The sequence below is a fragment of the Ceratotherium simum genome, chromosome 12 (assembly GCF_057802395.1).
Source record: "Ceratotherium simum simum isolate JZ-2026a chromosome 12, ASM5780239v1, whole genome shotgun sequence".
In the NCBI taxonomy this organism is placed as follows: domain Eukaryota; kingdom Metazoa; phylum Chordata; class Mammalia; order Perissodactyla; family Rhinocerotidae; genus Ceratotherium; species Ceratotherium simum.
In genome coordinates, this window is record NC_141911.1 from 40706320 (window position 1) to 40728597 (window position 22278).

Below are 22278 nucleotides of genomic sequence, written 5' to 3' on the forward strand. Positions count from 1 at the left end.
AAAAAAAAACCAGCAGGGTTTGTCTGGGAGAGACAGCACCGGCTCTCATCCACTTATGGGAGTGTCGTGGCAGGACTGAGGGGCACATTTGGATTGTGCTAAACATCCCCACATGATTAGCCATGCACAAAAGAGCCCTTGAGTCATTTGAAGCCAAATGATCTGCAATGGCTTCCGAAAGGACAGTCACCACAGTCTTCACTTCTGTCATGGAGACTTGTAAAGCCGCCTGTCTTGGTCCCTGGCCAGTTCAGCTCAGCCTCAGCCTTTGCTTCATTCTGTTAATTATTCTCTAATTAGACATATCAAGGTCTGTTCTAATTAAGGCTCTTTTGGTTACAAGTATCCCAAACCCACTTCAAAATAGCTTCATAGAATGACAGAATTTATTGGAAGGACACAGGGCTACCTCACAGACTCCAGGCGTCAGACAGGGTGGGAACCCTGGTAGTTCAATGGAGCTCAGGAAATTTTTGATGATATTCACCCGAGAGCTTCATCATTAATAGAACTTGTAACTCTCAGTCTTCTGTCTTTCTCAAGAAAATATTCTCCAGAGGAGAATCAGATGGAGATGCAACCTCAAGTTGTGTCAGGTGTCCATCTATGAGCTAATCAGCCATGGTCAAAATTGATAGTCACATGATAAAATATATGTCTACTGTGGGCCCACCCCCAAAGAGGAGGGAAGTACTCCAAGGGAAGGAGTGAATTCTGAGCAAAAGGTATCTTTTATAAAGGCCCAGCTAGATGCTACAGGAACCTGGTCTTTTCAATAGAGAGTGCTGAATCAGTTGGATAACCAGAAATATAAAAAAAAAGGTCTCCTTATCCACGCAAGACCAACCTGAATGAATCTCTCAGACTTTATGGTAAGGGGGAAAGGCCAGACACAAAAGAGTTCATCATGTGTCATTCAATTTATTTGAAGTTCAAGAATAGACAAAACCAATCAATGGTGTTAAAAGTCAGAGTAGTGGTTACTTCAACAGGGATAGAATTGACTAGGAAGGAGCAAGGGAGAAATTAGTGGGAGTGTTGAAAGTGTTCTATACATACATATGCGTGTATGTGTGTGTGCATTACTGAGCCACCAAATGGCACCCTTACAATTTTTGTATGTTCCATCTCAATAAAAAATAAATGTAAGAAATTATTACACATTTGTTCTTTATCTTTTGCTGATCTACTTCCCCCAGCATTTCTTCGTGTAGAGAACCAGGGCCAAATCCACGTCTACAAAGGTAAAGGGCAGAGTGGATTGACATCCTAGATCTTGAAAAGCACAAATGTGCACATTTGTGTGTGAGTCCTTAGAATTTCAAACAGTTTTGCAAACTACTACGAGACTGTTTCTCGATTCCCGACCATTACTGCTGCTGTTTTCTCTGCCTAAAATGTGCTTTCTTCTCCCTTGACCTGGCTACTCATCCTCCAGGTCTCATTGCTTGCTCAGAAAGCCTGTCCAGAACCCTATGTTTGAGTTAGGAGCCTCTCTTGTGTGCTTCTCTATTGTCCTTTGCTCATGACTGTATATCCCTGGATGCTCCATAATGCAGTTACCATCTTACTTGTGTGCCCCCCAGTTAAGCTGTACGTTCCTGAAGGGAACTTGAGTTACTGAAGATTGTGTGACACTTGGCACAATGCCTGGTAGGTGCTCACTAATCATTTGTTCAATGATCAATGAATGAAGAACAAGCTGGACCTATTAATTCTTAGTGGAAATATTGCACATGATACCTGATTCCAGTAGGATAACACAATGGAATTAGAAGCAACCTGGAGCAGTTGTTCACTGCTCCTGACTGTTCACTGCTTCTGACTTCTTGGGCATTATCGAGCATGCCTCCAACACACAGCACATCTCATTATAGTTGTACAGAAAGGAAATGGGGACCTGGGTTAAACCTCAGCTCTAAAAGACTTTGAACAGGTCTCCTAACTATCTAAATTGGATTTGCAAATCTAAATGCAAAAAGAAATTAGGTAGAGAGGATAAATGAATGTGGTCCATTGTATTATTGTTCTCGATTATTCACTGCCCTTCCTGCAAGTGCTTTATATATCCTCACCATTGCCATATGACTTGCAGGGACTTCCCTTTGGTGGAAGTATACTTCCTTGTCCCATTGATGTCAGCTTGGCCCGTGATATGCTTTGGCAAATAAAATGTGAGCAAAAATGACATATACCATATCTGAGCAGAAGCATTAAAAGCTATTTCCCCATTTGTCCATTTTTCTTTTGACTCTGGAACAAGAACAGCATATTCCAAATGGGGGCTGCTCCTTCAGTCTGGATCCTGGAAACTGTAGCCATCACAGAGAAAATGTAATGTGAGCAGGAAATGAATCAATGTTGTTATAAGACATTGAGGTGTGGAGGTTTTATCAGAGTATAACATAGTCTAAGCTGACTTGGGTGGCTAACTCAAGAAAGCCCACCTGTCCTCAGCCGCAGTGAGTCGTCGCCGTGCGGGAACACACGCTCACTCTTGACAGAACTTCCCGTTGTTTAAGAGCCCCAAGATTTTTAATTAAATTCCCTCCTGATTTTTAGTTAAAATATACCTCCTTTTAAATATTGGCAACTAAATCAATATGTTTAAAAAACACTTAGGGCCAAATCAAATCAGGTAATATATTTGCAATCTCTTATCTGCTCCTTTGTTTCCTCATGTATAAAATAAGAATAATATCTATTCTGCCTCTGTAACAGGGTTATTTTGAGTGTCAGATTCGTCTAAACTTGTGTGTATTTTATTTTAATTTTGAAATGATAAGAAAACAAAAGAAAGTCAAGGAAAGAAATTAAACCTCTCTGATAAAGCAGGCTGGAGATCCCTAAGGTGAGAAGATATCAAGGAAGCCAGCAGTACAAGCCACTGTGTCTCACATTTCTTGTCCCTCCCATGTTCTTCAGTACTCTAAACAAAACACAAAAAAAAGACTTCCCCACATGCAGATAAGACTAGCACGCAATCATCCTCAGGAGTAATCTGACCCTGAAATAATCGGGGCATAAGTAATTGGCAAAAAAAGGAATAATTCCCTATCATGAACCAAGTTCAAGCTAGGTTGATAGATCCAAGCTGATATTCCTAGTTTGCAACATCGTACTTCATCCTTCTCCTTGACCAGTGACAATAAGAAAAAATAGCCTAAGGACATATAGTACTGAGAAACTGAGATAAGTTTTCTAAATTTGATTATATGTCTCAAAAGTATTTGTTTTACTTTAGGCATAGACTCAAAATTCTCAAAAGATCCGTAGATTTGTCTGACACATTTGCATGATATATCTCATAGGTAGGATTTTATGATGATCCTGAACATGCATTTTAGTATGAATATAAAGAAACTTGGAGGAATGCCTAAAAGGAAAACTATAATCTGATGTATATTTTTTTCTGTTGCATTTTCAAGTCTCACATTTTTCCCTCGATTATGCGGATACGCCACTAGAGGTCACCATACAGTTCTGCTTCCACACGCTCTGTGTGTACTGCTGGGTCCGACCTCCCATTTTCTACACTGAGAACTCTACCGATTTCACCTGTCTTAATCAGGCCAGGTAGTGTCAACATGTCTGACTGAAGGAAGCTACAAACCCATACTTGAGCCGAGGGCAGTGCCGGCTCTCTATGTTATTAACACCTGACTAGTCCTTCCAGGTGACCAAGAGCAAAACATCCCTTCCTTTCCTGTGGCCTCATGTTCATGTAGGTGGCTAGCTATGTCATCTGGTCACCAGCACTGATGACAAGTGACTGACTGCCCCTCAGCCTCTGTAGGGTATTCTGCCAGATGCTGGAAATAGACCAAGAGAGACAGGACCTACGAATACAAGGAAAAGGATCGTGCAGGACCGCAAATGAACTAGCATGTGTAAGTGCTAGAGGAGGTCGGAGAATGACGTAAGCGATTAATGAAGTGATTCTCTGGGAAAGCAGGAGGTCACATGAAGAAAAGTGTTCTCAGAGGCCCATCAGTCCGGCTGAAGAAGGTATGAAAGCTGCATTTTAGACTGATTTTCCTTTTCTCCTTTCTGCCTTTGCGAGGGACCTCCATACTGGGGATAATCTGAAACTAAGATGAGACATAGGAGATATATGTACATACATATACATATATATATACACACATACATATATATAAAGATCAGCCTCTGGTCCCCAAGACTGCCTGAGAGAAGTTGCTTTCCAATGCACTGCAATATTCATTTGTCATTTATTGATTTGACAAATATTTATTATCAACTATACCCCAAGCACTCAGTGGTAAGAAAGATAGCCACAGGCAGGACATGCCCACCTAGCACTTATAGTCCAGTGGGGACACAAAGATGATTGCAAGGCAATATGGTATGATAAGGGAAAAACAGAGTACAACATGAGTACAGAGCAGGGGCCCCTGACACAGACTTAGGAAGTCAGGACAGGCTTCCTGGATGAAGTGCTGTTAAATTGAGATCCTAAGCAGAATGGAGGTAAGCCATGCAAGAAGAGAGTAAGTGTGTTCCAGGCAGAGGTAACACAGCACAGAGGAAAAAAGAGTCAAACAGGATTTTATTTTTGTATATACAGGTTTGGATCTTGCTGTTTTCCACTTACCTATTTTCTCCTGAGTCTCCGTATCAACTATTTTTGAAAATATAGTTTTAAGGGCTGCCTAACAACCCATTGTGAGGACAGTGACTAATTTATTTACCCATTATCAAAGGGAAATAGCATTTTTAAGGCTCATGCTAATTGCTCTCCCCTTAACAATATAAAATCATGTGAAATAGTTCTTTTTTGTTGTTGTTTATTGTGGTAACATTGGTTTATAACATTGTATAAATTTCAGGTGTACATCATTATACTTCCATTTCTGCATGGATTACATCATGTTCTCATGTTCACCACCCAAATACTAATTACAGTCCATCAACACACACATGTGCCTAATCATCCCTTTTGCCCTCCTCCCTCCCCCCTTCCCCTCTGGTAACCACCAATCCAATCTCTGTCTCTATGTGCTTGTTTGTTGTTGTGATTATCTACTACCTAATGAGTGAGATCATACGGTACTTGACCTTCTCCCTCTGACTTATTTCACTTTGCATAATACCCTCAATGTCCATCCATGTTGTCACAAATGGCTGGATTTCATCGTTTCTGATGGCTGAGTAGTATTCCATTGTGTATATATACCACATCTTCTTTATCCATTTATCATTTATTCCCTTGATGGGCACTTAGGTTGCTTCCAAATCTTAGCTATTGTAAATAATGCTGCGATGAACACAGGGGTGCAAGTATCGTTACGCATTGGTGTTTTCACATTCTTTGGATAGATACCCAGCAGTGGAATAGCTGGATCATATGGTAGTTCTATCCTTAATTTTTTGAGGAATCTCCATACCGTTTTCCATAGTAGCTGCACCAGTTTGCACTCCCACCAGCAGTGTATGAGAGTTCCCTTCTCTCCACATCCTCTCCAGCACTTGTTGTTTGCTGTCTTGTTCATTATAGCCATTCTGACGGGCGTGAGGTGATAGCTCATTGTAGTTTTGATTTGCATTTCCCTGATAGTGATTTTGAACATCTTTTCATGTGTCTGTTGGCCATCTGTATATCTCCTTTGGAGAAATGTCTGTTCAGGTCCTTTGCCCAGTTTTTAATTGGGTTGTTAGTTTTTTTGTTGTGGAGATGCATGAGTTCTTTATATATTTTGGAGATTAAGCCCTTATCAGATGTATGGTTTGCAAATATCTTCTCCCAATTGTTAGGTTGTCTTTTCGTTTTGTTGACAGTTTCCTTTGCTGTGCAGAAGCTTTTTAGTTTGATGTCGTCCCATTTGTTTATTTTTTCTATTGTTTCTCTTGCCTGGTCAGACATGGTGCTTGAAAATATGTTGTTAAGACTGATGTCGAAGAGCCTACTGCCTATGTTTTCTGTAAAAACATGTGAAATAGTTCTTTATTGCTCATATTAATATCCAACAAGCTCCTTTATTTGGCTATCTGTTGAGAACAATTTCTGCCACCCACTCCAGTCACAGCAAATACTGAATTTACGCAAGTTATTGGTTTACTAAATATTACTTAAATTTAACAATTTGTAAATTTTGCTGCCATTGTTTTACATGAATTCACAGGGCGCAAGCTGTACAGTTCAAACTCTATTCTGAATTAAAGATTTCTGAGTCTCATGTATTTTTACATTGCTGTATGACTTGTCATGAGTTTGAGAGTTTTTTCAAACCTCAGAATACTCAAATAAATTTATTTCACATGTAAAACGTCACTTTCATCCTGGCACCCAAGAGTCTCCACATTATAAAGGAGAAGCTTCCTGACTCCTTACGGCCTCCACAGCCAGGCTCATGCCCTGGCCTCCGGCCTTCACGGTCTCATTCTTGTTTGTCCCATTGGGCGGCTTCTGACTGCTACTACCTTGCAATGCCCACTTAATTTATGCAAAGTAAATTTAAGAAGTAACGGCCACTTCCAAGAAGTGAAGATTTTACTTAACACTTTAATAATCTCAGTTAAGCAGACATCCATGTATCTTTATTGACAGGCGTTTAACAACTTTGCATAATTTAAAATGTCACCCAGCCTATCAACTGTGGGCCTGAAAGATAACAGCGAGCAGACTGGAGCAATAGACTGCCGCTTTCAGTCCTCCTGGGTGGTTTTCTTGCACTGACGTTTGTGAGCCAGCTCACGATCTCAGGATGTATGAAAAAATACTCATTGTATTACTACTGTCAGGTAAGTGAAATTTTTTTTTTAGCGTGATGCTGTTATATAGGATATGAGACTATAGATTAAAATATAAACTACCCACTTTAGTCGGGTACTTAAATGAATAAATAAATGAGTAGTATCTCAGATCCCAGTCTGCTGGGATTTTATTGGGACTCAGCTGGCAAGGTGGAGAAAAGGGCATAAGGAAGCCCAGTAATTGTGGCTGGATCACAGTTTTCCAGGATGAGAAGCAGGCTTCAATTCTAAGCCCAGCTAGAATTAGAAGAAACTTATCAAATGCTATGAGAAATATCTCTGTGTGAATATATATGCTGCTTTATTTGTGTTTTAATGAGGTTAACTTCTAAATTAAGAAGTCATTTAGGCGATGGTGCATATATGGTCCTCAGGTTTCAAACAGTTGTCCAAAAAATGATAATTTCCAGAAAGGTACAAGCCACAAGAATTAACTCTGAAACCAAAGGAGAGTCGTTTGCTTCTCTGTGGGTCCATTACTGAGATGTGATACTGGAAAAAGAAAAAACAGCTCTTATTGGCTTAGGCGTTATGTGGTTTGGGGAAAAATCTAGATCAATTCATTAAAATAAAGAAAGGTCAGGGTATTATTAAGTTGTGTTAATTAGCTTTACTTTGGGCCTCTTCCTGAGAATATTGTGGTCAACATTTTCTCAAATGTGGTGTTTATGTGTTAGAAATACTAATGCCCACCACATAGATATGGAGCAGGCAGTTGCTTGGAATGTATTTAGGCCATCAGACATCCTCCAACTCAAGTCAGAGCAGGTATCAAGGATCTCCTGGACACTCTGAGGGAGACAGGGAAGAGATCCAGCATTTACTAAGACAGGTTAGGGGACAAAGTAGTGTGATGGTTAAAGCACAGGCATGAGAGACAGACAGAACTGGGGTCAAATCTGGTTCCACATCTGAAAGACTGGGGAACAATTAAGGCAAATTATTTACCTCTCTTTGCCTCAACATTCCCATCTGTAAAATGCAGACAATGTTGGTACCTGCCTCACAGTAATAGCATGAGGACCAAACGAAGCGATTAATGTAATGTGCTTACTCCAGTGCCTAGCACGTAGTAAAGCACTAAATAAGTATTTAGCTATGACAGTTATTACAGACTAGGGGACAAACCTGGGTATGTGATGGTAATTTCTGAGAAGTCAGAGAGAAGAGGAAAATTACAGGAAAACAAAAGCCTAAAAAGCTGCTCCAATTTTTTTAAAGTAGCAAAATATGAAAACATTTAGCTTGAAGAAAACAAGTAGAGGGTGTGTGGTGTCATATTTAAATATATTCAAGTATTTGTAGAGCTATTACACAGAGGAGAGAAGAGGTATTCTTTGTGTTGTTCCAGAGGGCACAGTGGGGCTACTCAATCAACTTAAACACATTACCCATTTGGAGGGGGTGGGACACAATATTTGGAAAAATTTTATGTGACTATGAGCTGCTCAAAATTTGGAAAGGATTCCTAGAAAAGAAATAAATTCATGTCTACAACTACTGAAGCAGATAGTGGATTACGGCCTTAAATGACACTTCATGAGGAGGTTGTTGAGACCATGTGACTCCGAAGCCCCCTTGGCCTTCAGTGCCAAGGCTGTTGTCATCTTTGCATCTTCTGAAGTCCTCCAGAGAAGCTACCTTGATGCGACTACTTTATAGGCTAATAGAAAGATATGGGAACAAGTCTTTCCTCCTTCACTCGTTAGTTGAAGAGGAGAACCTGGAAAGTATGAGGCAGGTTAAACATCTGTGGAAAAAGAAATGATTTTTTGCTTTCTCTAGTCATCTTAAGGACAAAACCAATATTTCCAATTCTAAAAAATGTCAGATGTCATCGGCCAAATGGAGAGTAATTGTTTTGGAAATAATTTGATTCCCAGTCCCTGAATTGATTCACTCATTTGTTCATTCAGTAAGTACATGTCAGGTGCTGAACCCTGAGGCCACAGCACTGAGACAAATGAGCACCTGCGGAGGAGACATTCAGAGTGGGTGGGGGTGGGCAGGAGGGGGGAACACAGCCATTCAACAGAACAAGAAAATTATTAAAATAAGAATAGGCAGTGAAAAATAACACAAAGAAAATTAAAGCAGGTAAGGTGACAAACATAGTGCAGAATGCTGCTTTAGAAAGGGGTAGCAGGAAATTTTTCTCTGAGTAAGTGACATTTACGATGAGAGTCGAACAAGAACCAGCTATCCTTGCAATATCGGGAGCAAGGGTGCTGAAGTTAGGACGAAGAGCAAGGCGAATGTTTGGAGACAGGAGAAAACAGTGTATTCAAGGAAAAGTCGAAGATTTATTTGGGAATCACCTTCTGATGCTAAGACACAATTTGAGAAAACAGTGTTATATCACTTCAACTATGAAATTATGTCATAAACCAGGACCCTCTAAAAGTTTCCTGAGTTTACTTAAAAATGTATGCAGTATTTGCATTCTAGGTCATAATATACTGATTATATTGGAAGATCCAAAGGGACAGCTTTTGTCATGGCTGTTTTATTCCTCAGTGTATCCCCAGAATCTAGCACAGCTCCTGATATATATTAGGATATTGGTTGAATCAGCAAGGAAGGAAGTAAAAGAAGGGAGGGAGGGAGGAGAAGGAAGGAAAGAATGTTTGTTTTCATTGGTTTAGGCAAAATGAGAGCTCCTTGTGGCTAGACCATGATTACCCCGTGCATTTTACTACCTACGCCTGCAGGAACACCAGTTTGAAATGCATATGCTTAGAATGACTAAGTAAAGAAACAAGGCATCTCCTTTTTCTTCAGTGATCCAAGAAGAGAGCCTTTCTGTCCCTTTAATTGACACCAGAAAGAGTTCTGAACTGGGTTTCAGGGATCACAAGACTATAAATTTCTTCAAAGTAAAACCTGGGTCCTCATTTATGCATCCCACACATTGCTAGGCCCACGGTAGGCACTCAATAACTAATAGTTGCAGAAACGGTAAGAGACCAGAATTTTGCTGCAGACTAGTTTAACTATGGAAAATCAGTTAACCCACCTGGACCTCAGTGTCCCCGTGCCTATTAGATAAAACACAGAATAGACGGTACCTAAAATCCCTTCCATCTCTAAACTTCAATGAATCCTCAAAAGTCAGCCTGAGATGAGCGGTAGACTAGTTCCCAAACTTATAAATCTCTTTAGCCTGGTGCGAAATTGGGTTTTTAGAAAGAGATGGGCAGTTCACTATGAACTCCTGGAGAAGAATTCCTAAGAGAGGGGAAAGAAGAGACAGTTTCTCAAAATTGACTTACACTGATTTTAAATTGAGAAATTGAATTTAACATTCTTGTGATGAATTTCTTTTTACTATGGTTTCTGGAGAGTTATTGAAAATATCTATGAACCTATGTGGGAAGCACATTTTAAGTAATTTCCCCAACTTGTCTTTATAGGTTTTGTTTCTATGCAAACCACCATTCCTACTCAACCATCAACGAAGTTATCAACAAACACAGGTGGGTAATAGATTTCCAGCCATTAATATCATATCTATATATTTAAAAGTACCTATCTATGTGGTTTTCTGTGATATATGAACTAAATTCAAGCTAAAGCAAAAATACTGAAAAGAAACATCCCAGGGTTATCTCTAGCTGTTGGGATTGTGGGTAACTTTTTTTCTGCTTTTTAATACGTTCTAAGTTTTCTGCAAAGAGAATCACAAAATGTAATAGGAAAGGTTTAAAAATTTTAAAAAGGTAAACTGAACACAATCTCTGCTTTCTAAGAGTCTCCATCATTAAGCAATGCTGACAAACATTAATAGAGGAAAACCAAGACACCAGCATATTCATTTCATTGTGGTTATTACTACTTGATTAAACTTGGTTAGGATGTATGCTGAAACTGATTCAGGGATCTAGTAGAGAAAAGAGCAAGAATTGACAGTGAACATGAGATAACCCTGCATTAATAGTTTATAAATTAATTGTTATAATAATAATTAGCAATTTAATTAATAACCCATCCCATTTTCTGTTTTTTATAGGGCTTGTTTCTGTTATAGTACAATAACTCATTCCCAAGCCCCCACCTGCCAGGCTGCAGTAGCTAAGAGTATCAGGAAAATGGCAACATGTAGAATCTTAGGACACTTTCTTCACAGGAGAGACTCCTGTCACATCATGGGGTCAGGCAGTGTCCTGGCCCATGCCAGTCTCAGAAAAGTAAATGACTCCAAACACATTGGAAGCCCCAAATCATCAAATATGGTGCGTTCTTCTCTCAGTCCCTGTGCACCGCTCCAACTCCCAACGCAAAGGTCTGGGAGGTGTGTTCTCACCTCAGCTCGTCTACAGCCTCGGCTCCCTTGATGTTTTAGATCAGACTCAACATCAGCAATTTGCTTTGAAGGTCCGGAGCAAAGTGCTGGGTTTCCCTCTGAGGTGTGCATAACCTACAGAGGTGTTAAATTTAAGCAATTAACCAAGGAGAACAAGAAAAACAAACTCGCTGGACTCAGGGCAGAGAAGTTTAGATCCCTGGTAGTAAATGGGGGAAGGAATCCAGTTAAAGCTGTTCTGCTAAACTACGTTGCTTCCAATCCAATTTGAAAATGAGACCTCTTTATGAGTAACATTAGGCTTTTGCACTATTAGCCTCCTGTGACTTTAACTTGTCAATATTCCTTAACAGTTTCCACACAGGTAGCAATTACAGATCTTCCACTTTTACCTGTGTACCACCTATGACCTTAGGTCCTGTGAATCCAGTGATACAAAAATCCGGTGATAGAGAAAATGAGTTCTCTACTTTGCAAAACCATGTGTAAAGAGAAGAGAAGCTTTGACTTCTATTGTTTTTGCTTTAATGGGGTTATAGCAGATATTTAATTTTTCACACATTCATGAAAGAAAAATGAGCATTGCAAGATATTAATAGCACTAACTGAACACTTTCTATGTACCAGGCGCCGTGCTAAGCCCTTTACATGGATTGTTTCATTTTATCCTGTCAACAACTCTGTGGACTAGGTATTATCCCCATTAAACAGATGAAAAAACAGAGGTTCAAAAAGTTTTAGAAACGTGCCTAAGGTCATATAGTCAATGAGCAGTGAAGCTGGATGCAAATCCAGGAGGTTAGACTGTAAAGCCCTCATCCTTAATCAACGTGTTCTACTTCCTTCCTCCAGAGGGGAGAACAATCATTTCCTAATCTGCTATCCAGTGATGAGTTAATATTGTGGTACAAATCTTTCAGATATTTTTTTCTAGGTAAAATTTAAAAATTACCCTATGCAGTGTTCTGAAACCTGCCTTTTCCTCACTTAAAGAGCGTTTATTCCATATTAGTAAACACACTTGTAAAACATTTTAATGGCTTCACAATGTTACATCTGATGCATAAACAGGGTTTATTTAACCCATGCCGTGCTTTTGAATATTTAGGTTGTTTCTACTTTCCCATCTTTTAAACAGTGCTGCGATGGCCATCCTTGTAGATTCATCTTTCCGCGTCAGAGTATGCAGAGGTTAAAGGTTTTGATGAATATTGGCAAATTTGCCAAAAGTTATACCAATGTCTATACTTATCAGCAAATTTTGAAGTATCTGCCTTAGTACCGTCTTGTCAAACTGTGTGTCAGAAGTCGTTTTGTCTTTGCCAATAGGATAAGTGAATGATATGGTGTGTTTATGTTTTGATTTTTATTTCCTTGGTTACTAGTAAAAGTAAAAGTGTTTCTCTATTTTAAACAACAGCTTGACTAAGATGTAATTTGCACGCAATGGAATTTACTCATTTCAAGTGGACAATTCAAGGCTGGGATTAGAGTGAGGCAAGTGAGGTACTCACCCCAGGCCCAAAATTTAAGGTTACACCAAAACCCTAGTCATCAAGATAAATATTTTCATGAAATATTTTAAAAACTCAAAATTAATTCAAAAAATCAATAACGAATAAAATACCAAAATTTTAAATGCAATCGGGATCCATCAGAGTCAGGATTAGGGTGAGGTGAGTGAGGTAAGGCAAGCCAGCGCCAGGTCAGATCCTGCCTTCCGGTGAACAGTCATGGAACAGGAAACTCATCTGAATCCACTCAGCAACTGAGCGGAGTTGCATCTAGAGTTCAGTCTTTTTAAGGGCTCATCCCTATTTCTGTTCACCTCTACTTCTAGGGAGTAGTAGCCTTTTGGAGGATGGCTCCTCCTCCTCAGTGGGTCCTGAACCCCATGTGTCATTCCTCTGGTTCTGTGAGCTTGTCAAAATCTCTGACAAACCTTGCAGGCTCTTAGGCCCCACTTGCAAATAGACAAAAGTCTCCAGAAGAAAGCTAGTGGCCAGTGTCCAGCTCACCTCTCTGCGCTTCCCCTCCCCACCTCGAGCACCTGCTGTCCTGGTAGCCTCTGATGCCCTCCCTAGATGCTTTAAATTTGCTCAGCTTTTCTACTTGTTATGAGCGGAAGGCTTGGTCTGCAAGAAGCCAGCCTGCCCTGACTGGAAGCCAGAAATCTTTATTTCTCCAAATGAGTTTCATAATCATTTGGGAAAGTAATCCCCTAGGCAACATCAAAATAATCCCAGTGTTATTTGGTTAGAAGAGAATTAAATGACTAGATTAGCTCACAGAAAATAACACATTATATGACTGTAAATCTTCGAATAGGGAATATATCGTGTTTTCCCATTGATTCGTATCTTCTATGTCTTCCAAAGAGTTTGAAAAAAATTTCTGAAGTAAACTTCAGATAAATTTTATATATTTGACTTTTTAAGAGATATTTTACATATTTTGTTTTTGTTTTAATTAAAACATGTTTCATTATATTTTCAAACTGTTTATTGATGGCCTAGATGAATCTATTATTTTATGTATATTCATTTTGTAGTTGACATCAGTAACCTTTATTTGTTATAATAGTTGATTCTTTTTGGTTTCCAAGTTAGGCAATCATATTCCCTATAAAAATGATAGTTTTCTTTCTTCACTTGAAATAAATATATATAGCCACTTCTTTTCTTATCGTATTGCATGTGTTAGAGCTTCAAAACAGTGTCATATAAGGGCAGTGATAGTTCTCACCCTTGTTTTGAGTCTGTCTATAATATGAATGTCACACCATTAGTTATGATGTCTGTTGCTTTCAGTAAATAATCCTTATCGTGTTAAGAAATTTCCCTCCAGCTAAACTAAGAGATTTAATCAAGAAAAGATATTGAATTCTATAAAATACCTTTTCTGCATCATAGTTGAATCGTTGAATGTTGACTTTTACATCTTAATAGTATAATAATAAATTTCCTGACAGTTATCATGAGACAGAAAATATCTGTTATACCAACTATAACAGAAATATTTTTTCAACTTTTGTTTTCTTTTCTTTAGGAATGTCTGCTAATCTTATTAGTTTCTGTTGATATCATTGTATTTTTATTCTTTAACATGTTGAAGTGATGATTATTATATCAATGGATGTTATAATATTGCACTGCTTCCCTTCCTGGCATAAATTACTTGGCTATTATACAATATTCTTTTAATACTGTGCTGCATTTAATATTTGTTTTAGGATCTTTTTGATCTATATTTGTTATAGATAAAAATTTTCTGCAATTTATTTGTCTACACAAATGTGCATTTGCTATCAAAAAGCTCCATGAATTTTTGCCCATTTTATTCAAAAATAATTTATTAATCACTACTATGTGTTAGTTTTAAGCATGGAAGATATTTAGAAGAAGTAGCCATCTGTTCCAATTATAGTAGAAAGATTTTTGTTTTTTACAAGAACAGGTGAAAAGTATCTTTTCTTCACATATACATGAATATGACATATTATATTATCTTATTTCTTTTCTCCAAATTTTCATTTTGAAAAATTTCAAACACATTGAAAAAAATCAAAGATGACTAAAGTGAGTATTCGTATATTATCTTCCATGATTCAATAATTGTGAATAATTTGCCATATTTGCTTTATCTTTCTGTAAGTGTATAAATATATATACTTTTGTTGTATTTGAAAGTAAGTTATAGCCATCAAAACACTTCACCCCTAAACATTTTAACATGCATCTCCTCAATAAAAGGACATTCTCCTAAATAACCACAATTATTTTAACATCTAATAATGTTAACAATAATCTCATAATATAATCTTAATTTGGTCCATATTCATTTTTCTCCCATTGGTTCATGAACGGCTTTCATAGCTATTTTTTTTAAGTCAAAATTTAATACATTCATGGATTGAATTTGGTTGTTACATATATTTTAATCTTGAACAATTACCCAACTTTTTTTATGACATTGGGTATTGGAAGTCGCTAAAAGAGTTGCCTAATACAATGCCCCACATTTTGCTTTGCCTAATTATTTCCTCGTTGAGTGTATTTCTTAAAGGAAATTTTTAGCAATGTCTTTTTTTATGGCTATTTATTGCTCAGGCTTTCAACCTTTTCATTAGATATTCAATCATACATATTTTTCCAAGACACTTTTAATTTTAGTTAAACCTCTCCAATTTAAATGTTGTTTCATATATGTTTCATATATGTTCAAATGATTTCATATATGTTTTCTCATTCCTAAATAATTGCATATTTGTGTTTTATCTCCTCTACTTGTCTTGATTAAAATTTGCAGTGGTTTGTGTATTTTATTGATTCTTCAAAAACTCTTTGGACATATATATCAATTTCCGTATTTTACATTTAGTCATTTTCGTTTTTATCTTTATTGACTTCTTCCTTAATTTCTATAAGGTTTATTTTGCTATTCTTTGGTCATTACATTTATTATCATCTTTGTTTAGTAATAAATCAATTGAGGCTAAAAGTTTTGTAAGTTTACTTTTGGCCATCATTCCCAAAGTTTTATAAGAAGCTTTCTTGTTGTTAATATCAAAATAGTCAATAATTACTGCATTAATATCCTCTTTGACTTAACAATTACTTTAGAAATTTTTGTGTATGTGTGTATGTGTTTTAATTCCCAAGTTATTACAATTGGGTTCTCTCCTAAATTTCACCTTTTTCTTCCCTTTTTTTTCCACATAAATTTCTCTTTTTATTGTATTTTGGTTACACACTATGTGTATAATTTCTACTTTGGGACTTTTATTAAGAATTTCTTTATAACCCAAATTATTATAAGTAAGCACTAGAAAAGATGTCATCTTTGTTTTTAGTGCACAAAGTTCTATAAATAGTTATTTAATCAACTTTGGTACATCCATCTTTAGATTTACAGAGTGTTGATTAGGTTCTATATATAGTTAGGTTCTGAAGAATACTAGCTAGCACTGATATAGCATTTACTTTGAGCCAAGCATTACTCTAAGTGATGTACATATATTTATTCTTTTTTTATTGTAGTGAAATACATATAACAAAATTCACCATTTTAACCATTTTTAGATGTGCAACTTGGTGGCATTTAGTACATTCACAATGTTGTGCACCCATAGCCATTATCTAGTTCCAGAATATTTTCATAAACCTAAGACGAGATCCCAGATGCATTAAGCAGTTACTCCCACCAGCCCTTGGTGACCACTAGTTGGCTTTCTGTCCCTATCAATTTGTCTATTCTGAATATTTCATATAATTGTAATCATACGATATGTGGCCTTTTGTATAGAATGATGTTTTCAAGGCTCATCCATGTCATAGCATGTATCAGTACTTCAATCCTTTTTATGGATGAATAATATCCCATGGCATGGATATATCACATTTTGTTTATCCATTCATCAGTTGATAGACACTTGGGTGATTTCCACATTTTGGCTTTTCTGAATAGTTTTGTTAGAAAGATTCTTGTGCAAGTTTTTTTGCACACATATTTTCATTTCTCTTTGAGGTATATCTAAGAGTAGAAATCCTGAGTCATATGGCATTTTATGTTTAATTTGTTGAGGAACTGCCAAACTGTTTCCCATAGCCACTGCACCATGTCGCATTCCCTCCAGAAGTGTATAAGGTTCCAACTTCTCACACCTTTACCAATACTTGTTGTTTTCCATTATTATTATTACTGTAATCATTCCAGTGGTGGTGACGTGGTATTTCATTGTGGTTTTAATTGGTGCTTCCCTAGTGACTAACGGTGTTGAGCATCTTTTCATGTGGTTGTTAGCCATTTGTATGCTCTTCTTTGGAGAAATGTCTGCCCTAGTCCTTCGTGCATTTTTAAATTGGGTTGTTTGTCTTTTTGTTACATTATAAAAGTTCTTTACATGTTCTGGATACTAGACCTTTATCATATATATGATTTGCAAATATTTTCTCCCATTCTTTGGGGTTTTTTTAATTCTCTTGGTAGTGTCCTTTGATGCACAAAAGTTTTTAATTTTTTTAATTTATTTTTTATTTTGTTGCATGTGGTTTTGGTGTCATAGCTTAAAAAAGAAAACCACTACAAAGCCAAGCTCACGAAAATTTACCCCCCTGTTTTCTTCTAAGAGTTTTATAGTTTTAGCTCTTATATTTAGCTCTTTGATCCATTTTCTGAGTTAATTTTTTTTAGATGGTGTGAGATAAGTGTCAAAATTCATCCTTTGCATCAGGGTGCTAGTTATCCCAGCACGATTTGTTGAAGAGACTATTCTTTCACCATTTAATGGTTTTGAAATCCTTGTTGAAAATTAATTGCACATAAATATATGAGTTTATTTCTAGACTCTCAATTTTATTCCATCCATCCTTGGAGAAGCACTACATTCTTTACTGTCGCTTTGCACTAAGTTTTGAAATTGTGACGTATAAGCCCTCCATCTTTGTTATTTCTCAAGAATATTTTGGCTATTTGGGGTCCCTAGCAATTCCATATGAATTTTAAGATCAATTTTTCTATTTGTGCAAAATTTTACGTATATTTTAATTCATTTAACCTAGTCAATAATTCTATAAGGTAGAAACAATTATTATCCCCATTTTAGAAATGATGAAACAAAGGTACAGAGAGATTAAGTAAGCTGCCCAAGTTCTCAGCTAGTGCTTAGTGAAATCGGTTTGAACCCAGGCAGTCTGGCTCTAGAATCTGTGTGCTTAATCAATACGTTATAATACATTATTTGTCCTACACAGTAATGTTCCAAGCTGGACCCTTCCTTACTCTTGCAACACTGTCACTCAGTGTGCTGTTTGTGTTTTCACTAAAGTGAAGCCTGTAATGAGGCTGGTGGTCTGTCTTTTCCTTTGATGCACTAATGAGCCCTAATTTTATGACTGTGATGTTAGCCTTTTGCTTCTTGTATGTGCGCTGGATAAGATTTTAATCTAGGGCTCTGCCTTTAACATTACTACTTATTTCTCAGTCATGATTATATTTAGACATCAAAACGGAAGAAAATAAACCCAAAGCATAAAACAAGAATATAGCACATCTTTTGGAGCAACTGGGAAGATGGATCATGGCAGTGAAATTGCATCTTGCTGAGAGATATTGCAAATGTTTGTCTCTTAGTAACCTCCCTGAACTATTCTGTCAGGTACAGAAATCAAAAACATCTTGTCAGGCACTTCAGCAATGTCACTTCAGATTGAGTGTATGGGAATGTGAGAACACATGATAAAGTTGATCCTCATTGATTTATTACCCAAAAGAAGTGTACATCAGTCACTGTGATTGCAAGACAGATATTTTTCAGATCCTCTCAGTGTTTATTTTTTGCTTTCTTGATCTACCACAATTGGAGAAAACTGTTAAATTTTCTCACTGCTGTTGTAATTCTGCCAGTTTCTTCTTTTCCTTTATATTTCTTGTTGCTATGTTATTGGGATATAATGACCCAATTTAAGAACCGTTGTGTAACATATCCTTTAACAATACAAATTAATCCTCTATGTTCTTTTTAATGTCTTTGCCTTTAAATCTACTTTGTCGAATATTAAAATTGTGATTCCTGTTTTTATTTATCTTTATTTGTCTAATATTCCTCTGTACTTTTTTTCACGTTTTGCATTCTTTTGTTTAATTTGAGTTTCTTATGACCTAATATACCTAAGTATATACTTATTAGAGGTTTGTTTTTCCTATTTTACTCAATCTAAAGTTCTTGTCTTTTAATACAGAAATTTAATCCATATGCATTTACAGATTCACAACTGACATTTAGTATCTTTTTGCTATCTTTATTCCATACTTGCTTTATTAAATGATTTCATACTTCTAATATTTTTGTATATATGTTGTGGTTTATCCTCTTATATGGTTTGAGGTATATAGCCTACTTGTAATTATCCCATTGGCTAACTATGCTTTTAAAAGCATTTTCTCTCAGAACACCCAAATAATTTTAATGGCTCAGCACACATAGAAACTTGAACTGCTTTTATGGACCCTGTACAACCTGGATAAGGTTGTTCTAGGCTAAAGCCAACTCGCCCATATCTCGAGGGTGCCTTGAATGGATTTCAGTTGTGTCATGGGCTATTGATTCCCTTAGCCCCTCTAGAGGCCAGGTAGTCAGATAGGGTATAGCCAGGTGTATCAACCTCAAGACATAGTCAAGAATGATTAAGACATAGTGAATGTACACCGCAACTCATTGCACACAGAGACATACACATAAACACACGTGTATGTGAAACTAAATTCCACAAAACAGTAACTGTCCTTACCGTGTGGGGTGCACTTTGATGTACTCTCTTCTATTTCATACAATTTAATTGTTTAACGTCAGTGACAACCCAGTGAACTGATTTCATGGCTCTTTCACTATCTTGACTGCATGTTGGAATCATCTGAGAGACTCCTGAAAGTACTGATGATTGAGTTCCACAACCAGAGACTCTAATTACAGTAAAGTAGGGACCAGCAAACCACAACCTGTGGGCCAAATCCAGACCACCACTTGGTTTTGTATAGCTTGCAAGTCAAGGATGGTTTTTACATTTTTAAGCACTGTAACAAAAGAAGAAGAATATTTTGTGACGTGAATATTATATGAAATTAAAATTTTAGTGTCCATAAATAACTGTTAGAACATAGCCATACTCATTCACTTGTGCTTTGGTTTAGATACCGTCTATGGCTGCTTTTACACTGTAACGACAGAGTTAAAGAGTTGTAGCAGAGACCGACTGTATGGCCCACAAAGCCTAAAATGTTTATTCGTTATCCCTTTACAGAAAAAGTTTACCAACTCTTACACTAAGGGATCCCAACCTGCAATTTGATAACTTGGTTTTAGACTGAGAATTTCTAAGCTAAGTTCCTTGACGCTGCTCCCAGGTGGCTGTGGACACAGAGTGAGAGGCTCTGGGCCGTAACCCAGGTTTCCACCAGAGCCATTCCACTCTGCCCATTTCACTCATTGAGGAGCTTAACCTTGGAAAGTACGGAGAGTAAAAGCAAATGCTGGGGAGAGGAGGCTTTCTAAGACAAAACCACAAGAAATACCAAACTTAACATGGCAAATTGTGAATGTTATTATTTATCAAGCAAATCAGGCTAATGTCAAATTGTTTTCTGAAGCTGTTCAAGTTCTAGATAAAGGTGACATAAGAACCTTAGAAAATGTAAGGGTAGACCTCAAAAAACAGGAAAATGAAGTTTCTGTATGTTACCTAGTGTGAAGCAGTGGTTCTTAATGCTGGTACATCTTAGAATCCAGGGCCTGGGTGCCACAGGTGATTCTAATACAGTCAAGGGGCAGAACTACTGACCCAGTGTCTATTGTTGCTATTCGTCACTGTTCAACCAGTGACAGGAAGTATGAGAACTTTGGGATAAACCTTTCATTTTAAGTTAGAATTTTTCTCATCCAGCCGGACTTCCTTAAGCCCAAACCTAATGTGTGTAGAGAATTCAGCTACAGAAATGTCAATATCTTAAAATAAAGTTGGCACACCTAAAGTATGTAAAATTCTCTTTCATTCTGAGGATTTTTGGTAGGCAGGAGTAACTGGATTGGAAGATGCTTGGCTAGAAAAAGTAAGATTTCAGTCAACAAACTGACACTAACCAGAAACATCTATCCTTCCGTAGTGTGGATACGATAGCACAGGTCACCCTACAATTCTATGTTAGAGGTACAGCCCTCCCATCCTCAGGTTATGCACAGGTTGAATTATTATTTTTGTATATTTTCAGTTAGCCCTGATTTCCTTTATGTGAAGGCTTGCTTGAGCGTTAGTTGTATTATAATTCGGTGAGAATTTAGTCTTCTCTTAATGAACTTTGTTTGGTCTTCATTCATTTTATTCTGTGCGTATCATGACAGAACTTGGTAGACAGTTCTACAGTCAAATAGATGTGAATTCAAAGTCCAGATCTGCCACTTAACAGCTGCATGATCTTAGGCAAGTGAGGCAATGTTTCTGATCTTTGTTTTCCTCCTACAAATAATGATTAATATATAATAATACGCTCTGAGAAAATTGTTTTGAAGATGGCAAGAGAGGATGCCTGGAATGTAGTAAATACACAGTAAGTGTTAACTATGAACATTATTATCTCAGACATGTAAATTTCCATGCTTTGGGAATGGTGAAGTACCTTAGAAGACATCTTTTCTATTACTCTCATATTAGAGGCAAGAAATACATAAGTTCAGTGACTTACTCAGATGCCCAACCAGATAGTGGCAAAGCCAAGACTAGAACTCTGACCTTCTTTCTCACTGGGACAGTGGACAGAGACATCCCTTGCTTTCTATCTGTCTTGGCTGAAGGATGTACAATGGCTGTAATTATGGACTGATTTTTCTCTCTAGCCCTGTTGTCTCAGTAATGGTTTGGGACAATGAGGATGACCAAAAGCTGGGCAGTACAGAGCCAGGCTATAAAGTTCAGGGTTCTCTGAGGGAAGCTGCTGTCCTCTTAGGCCATCGCAGCTTCCAGGCAGACTCGATGAAGAGCTGTTCTCTGCCAAGTTAGGGAAGGCAGAAGTGTGGCCAACTGGCTGCACGGGAACTGCCAAAGCATGCCACTCTGTAGCTGAACAGAAACAGGGTCATTTCATTTGACACCTGGTCCACTAATTACACCAATTAACAGGCTATGCCTTTCTCTAAGAACTATTGACTGGCAAGTTCAAACAAAATATTGAGGGCTATTCAAAACACTAGGATCAAATGTTATCACACCAACCACTTTATCCATTAGAAAGTTCCATTTTTCTAAATTGTAAATGCCTATTTGGCTTACTAAAATGCTTCCAAAAAAGAAAAATGAATGACCACAGACAGGATGTACATCTAACTATATTATTACAACTTGACCCAGATTGAATTTATCAATCCTTTAGTTCAAGAGCAAAATCGAATATTTCTCTTAAAATATTGCTTCATGGCAGTAGCCTTCTCCAAACATCTTTTGGAAGAGGCAAAATCCCCATTTATACATTCAATCTGTATAAAATAATAAGGTCTGGCTGGAAAGTCGTAGAGTTGGAAGTCAGACCATGCGAGTTTTTGTCCCAATTTTACTACAAATTAGCTGTGCAGAACTTCCACAAATAAATTTATCCATCAGTTTTCCTGGTCATCACAATGCCAAAAAACGATAGCGCTTAGAAAATTTAGTTTTTTG

At 37.3% G+C, this 22278-nt stretch overlaps 1 protein-coding gene across 1 annotated transcript in view; it reads left to right on the forward strand.

The window, feature by feature from the left end:
• The first annotated feature begins 6211 nt into the window (after positions 1-6211).
• The window catches only part of LOC101391381 (uncharacterized), a 33998-nt gene continuing 17931 nt past the window's right edge, over positions 6212-22278 (forward strand). Inside the window, exons 1-2 of the mRNA XM_087437572.1 lie at positions 6212-6762; positions 10188-10250. Coding sequence (XP_087293698.1) covers positions 6726-6762; positions 10188-10250 — 100 coding nt within the window. The 5' untranslated portion in view covers positions 6212-6725. The remainder of the gene's footprint in view (positions 6763-10187; positions 10251-22278) is intronic.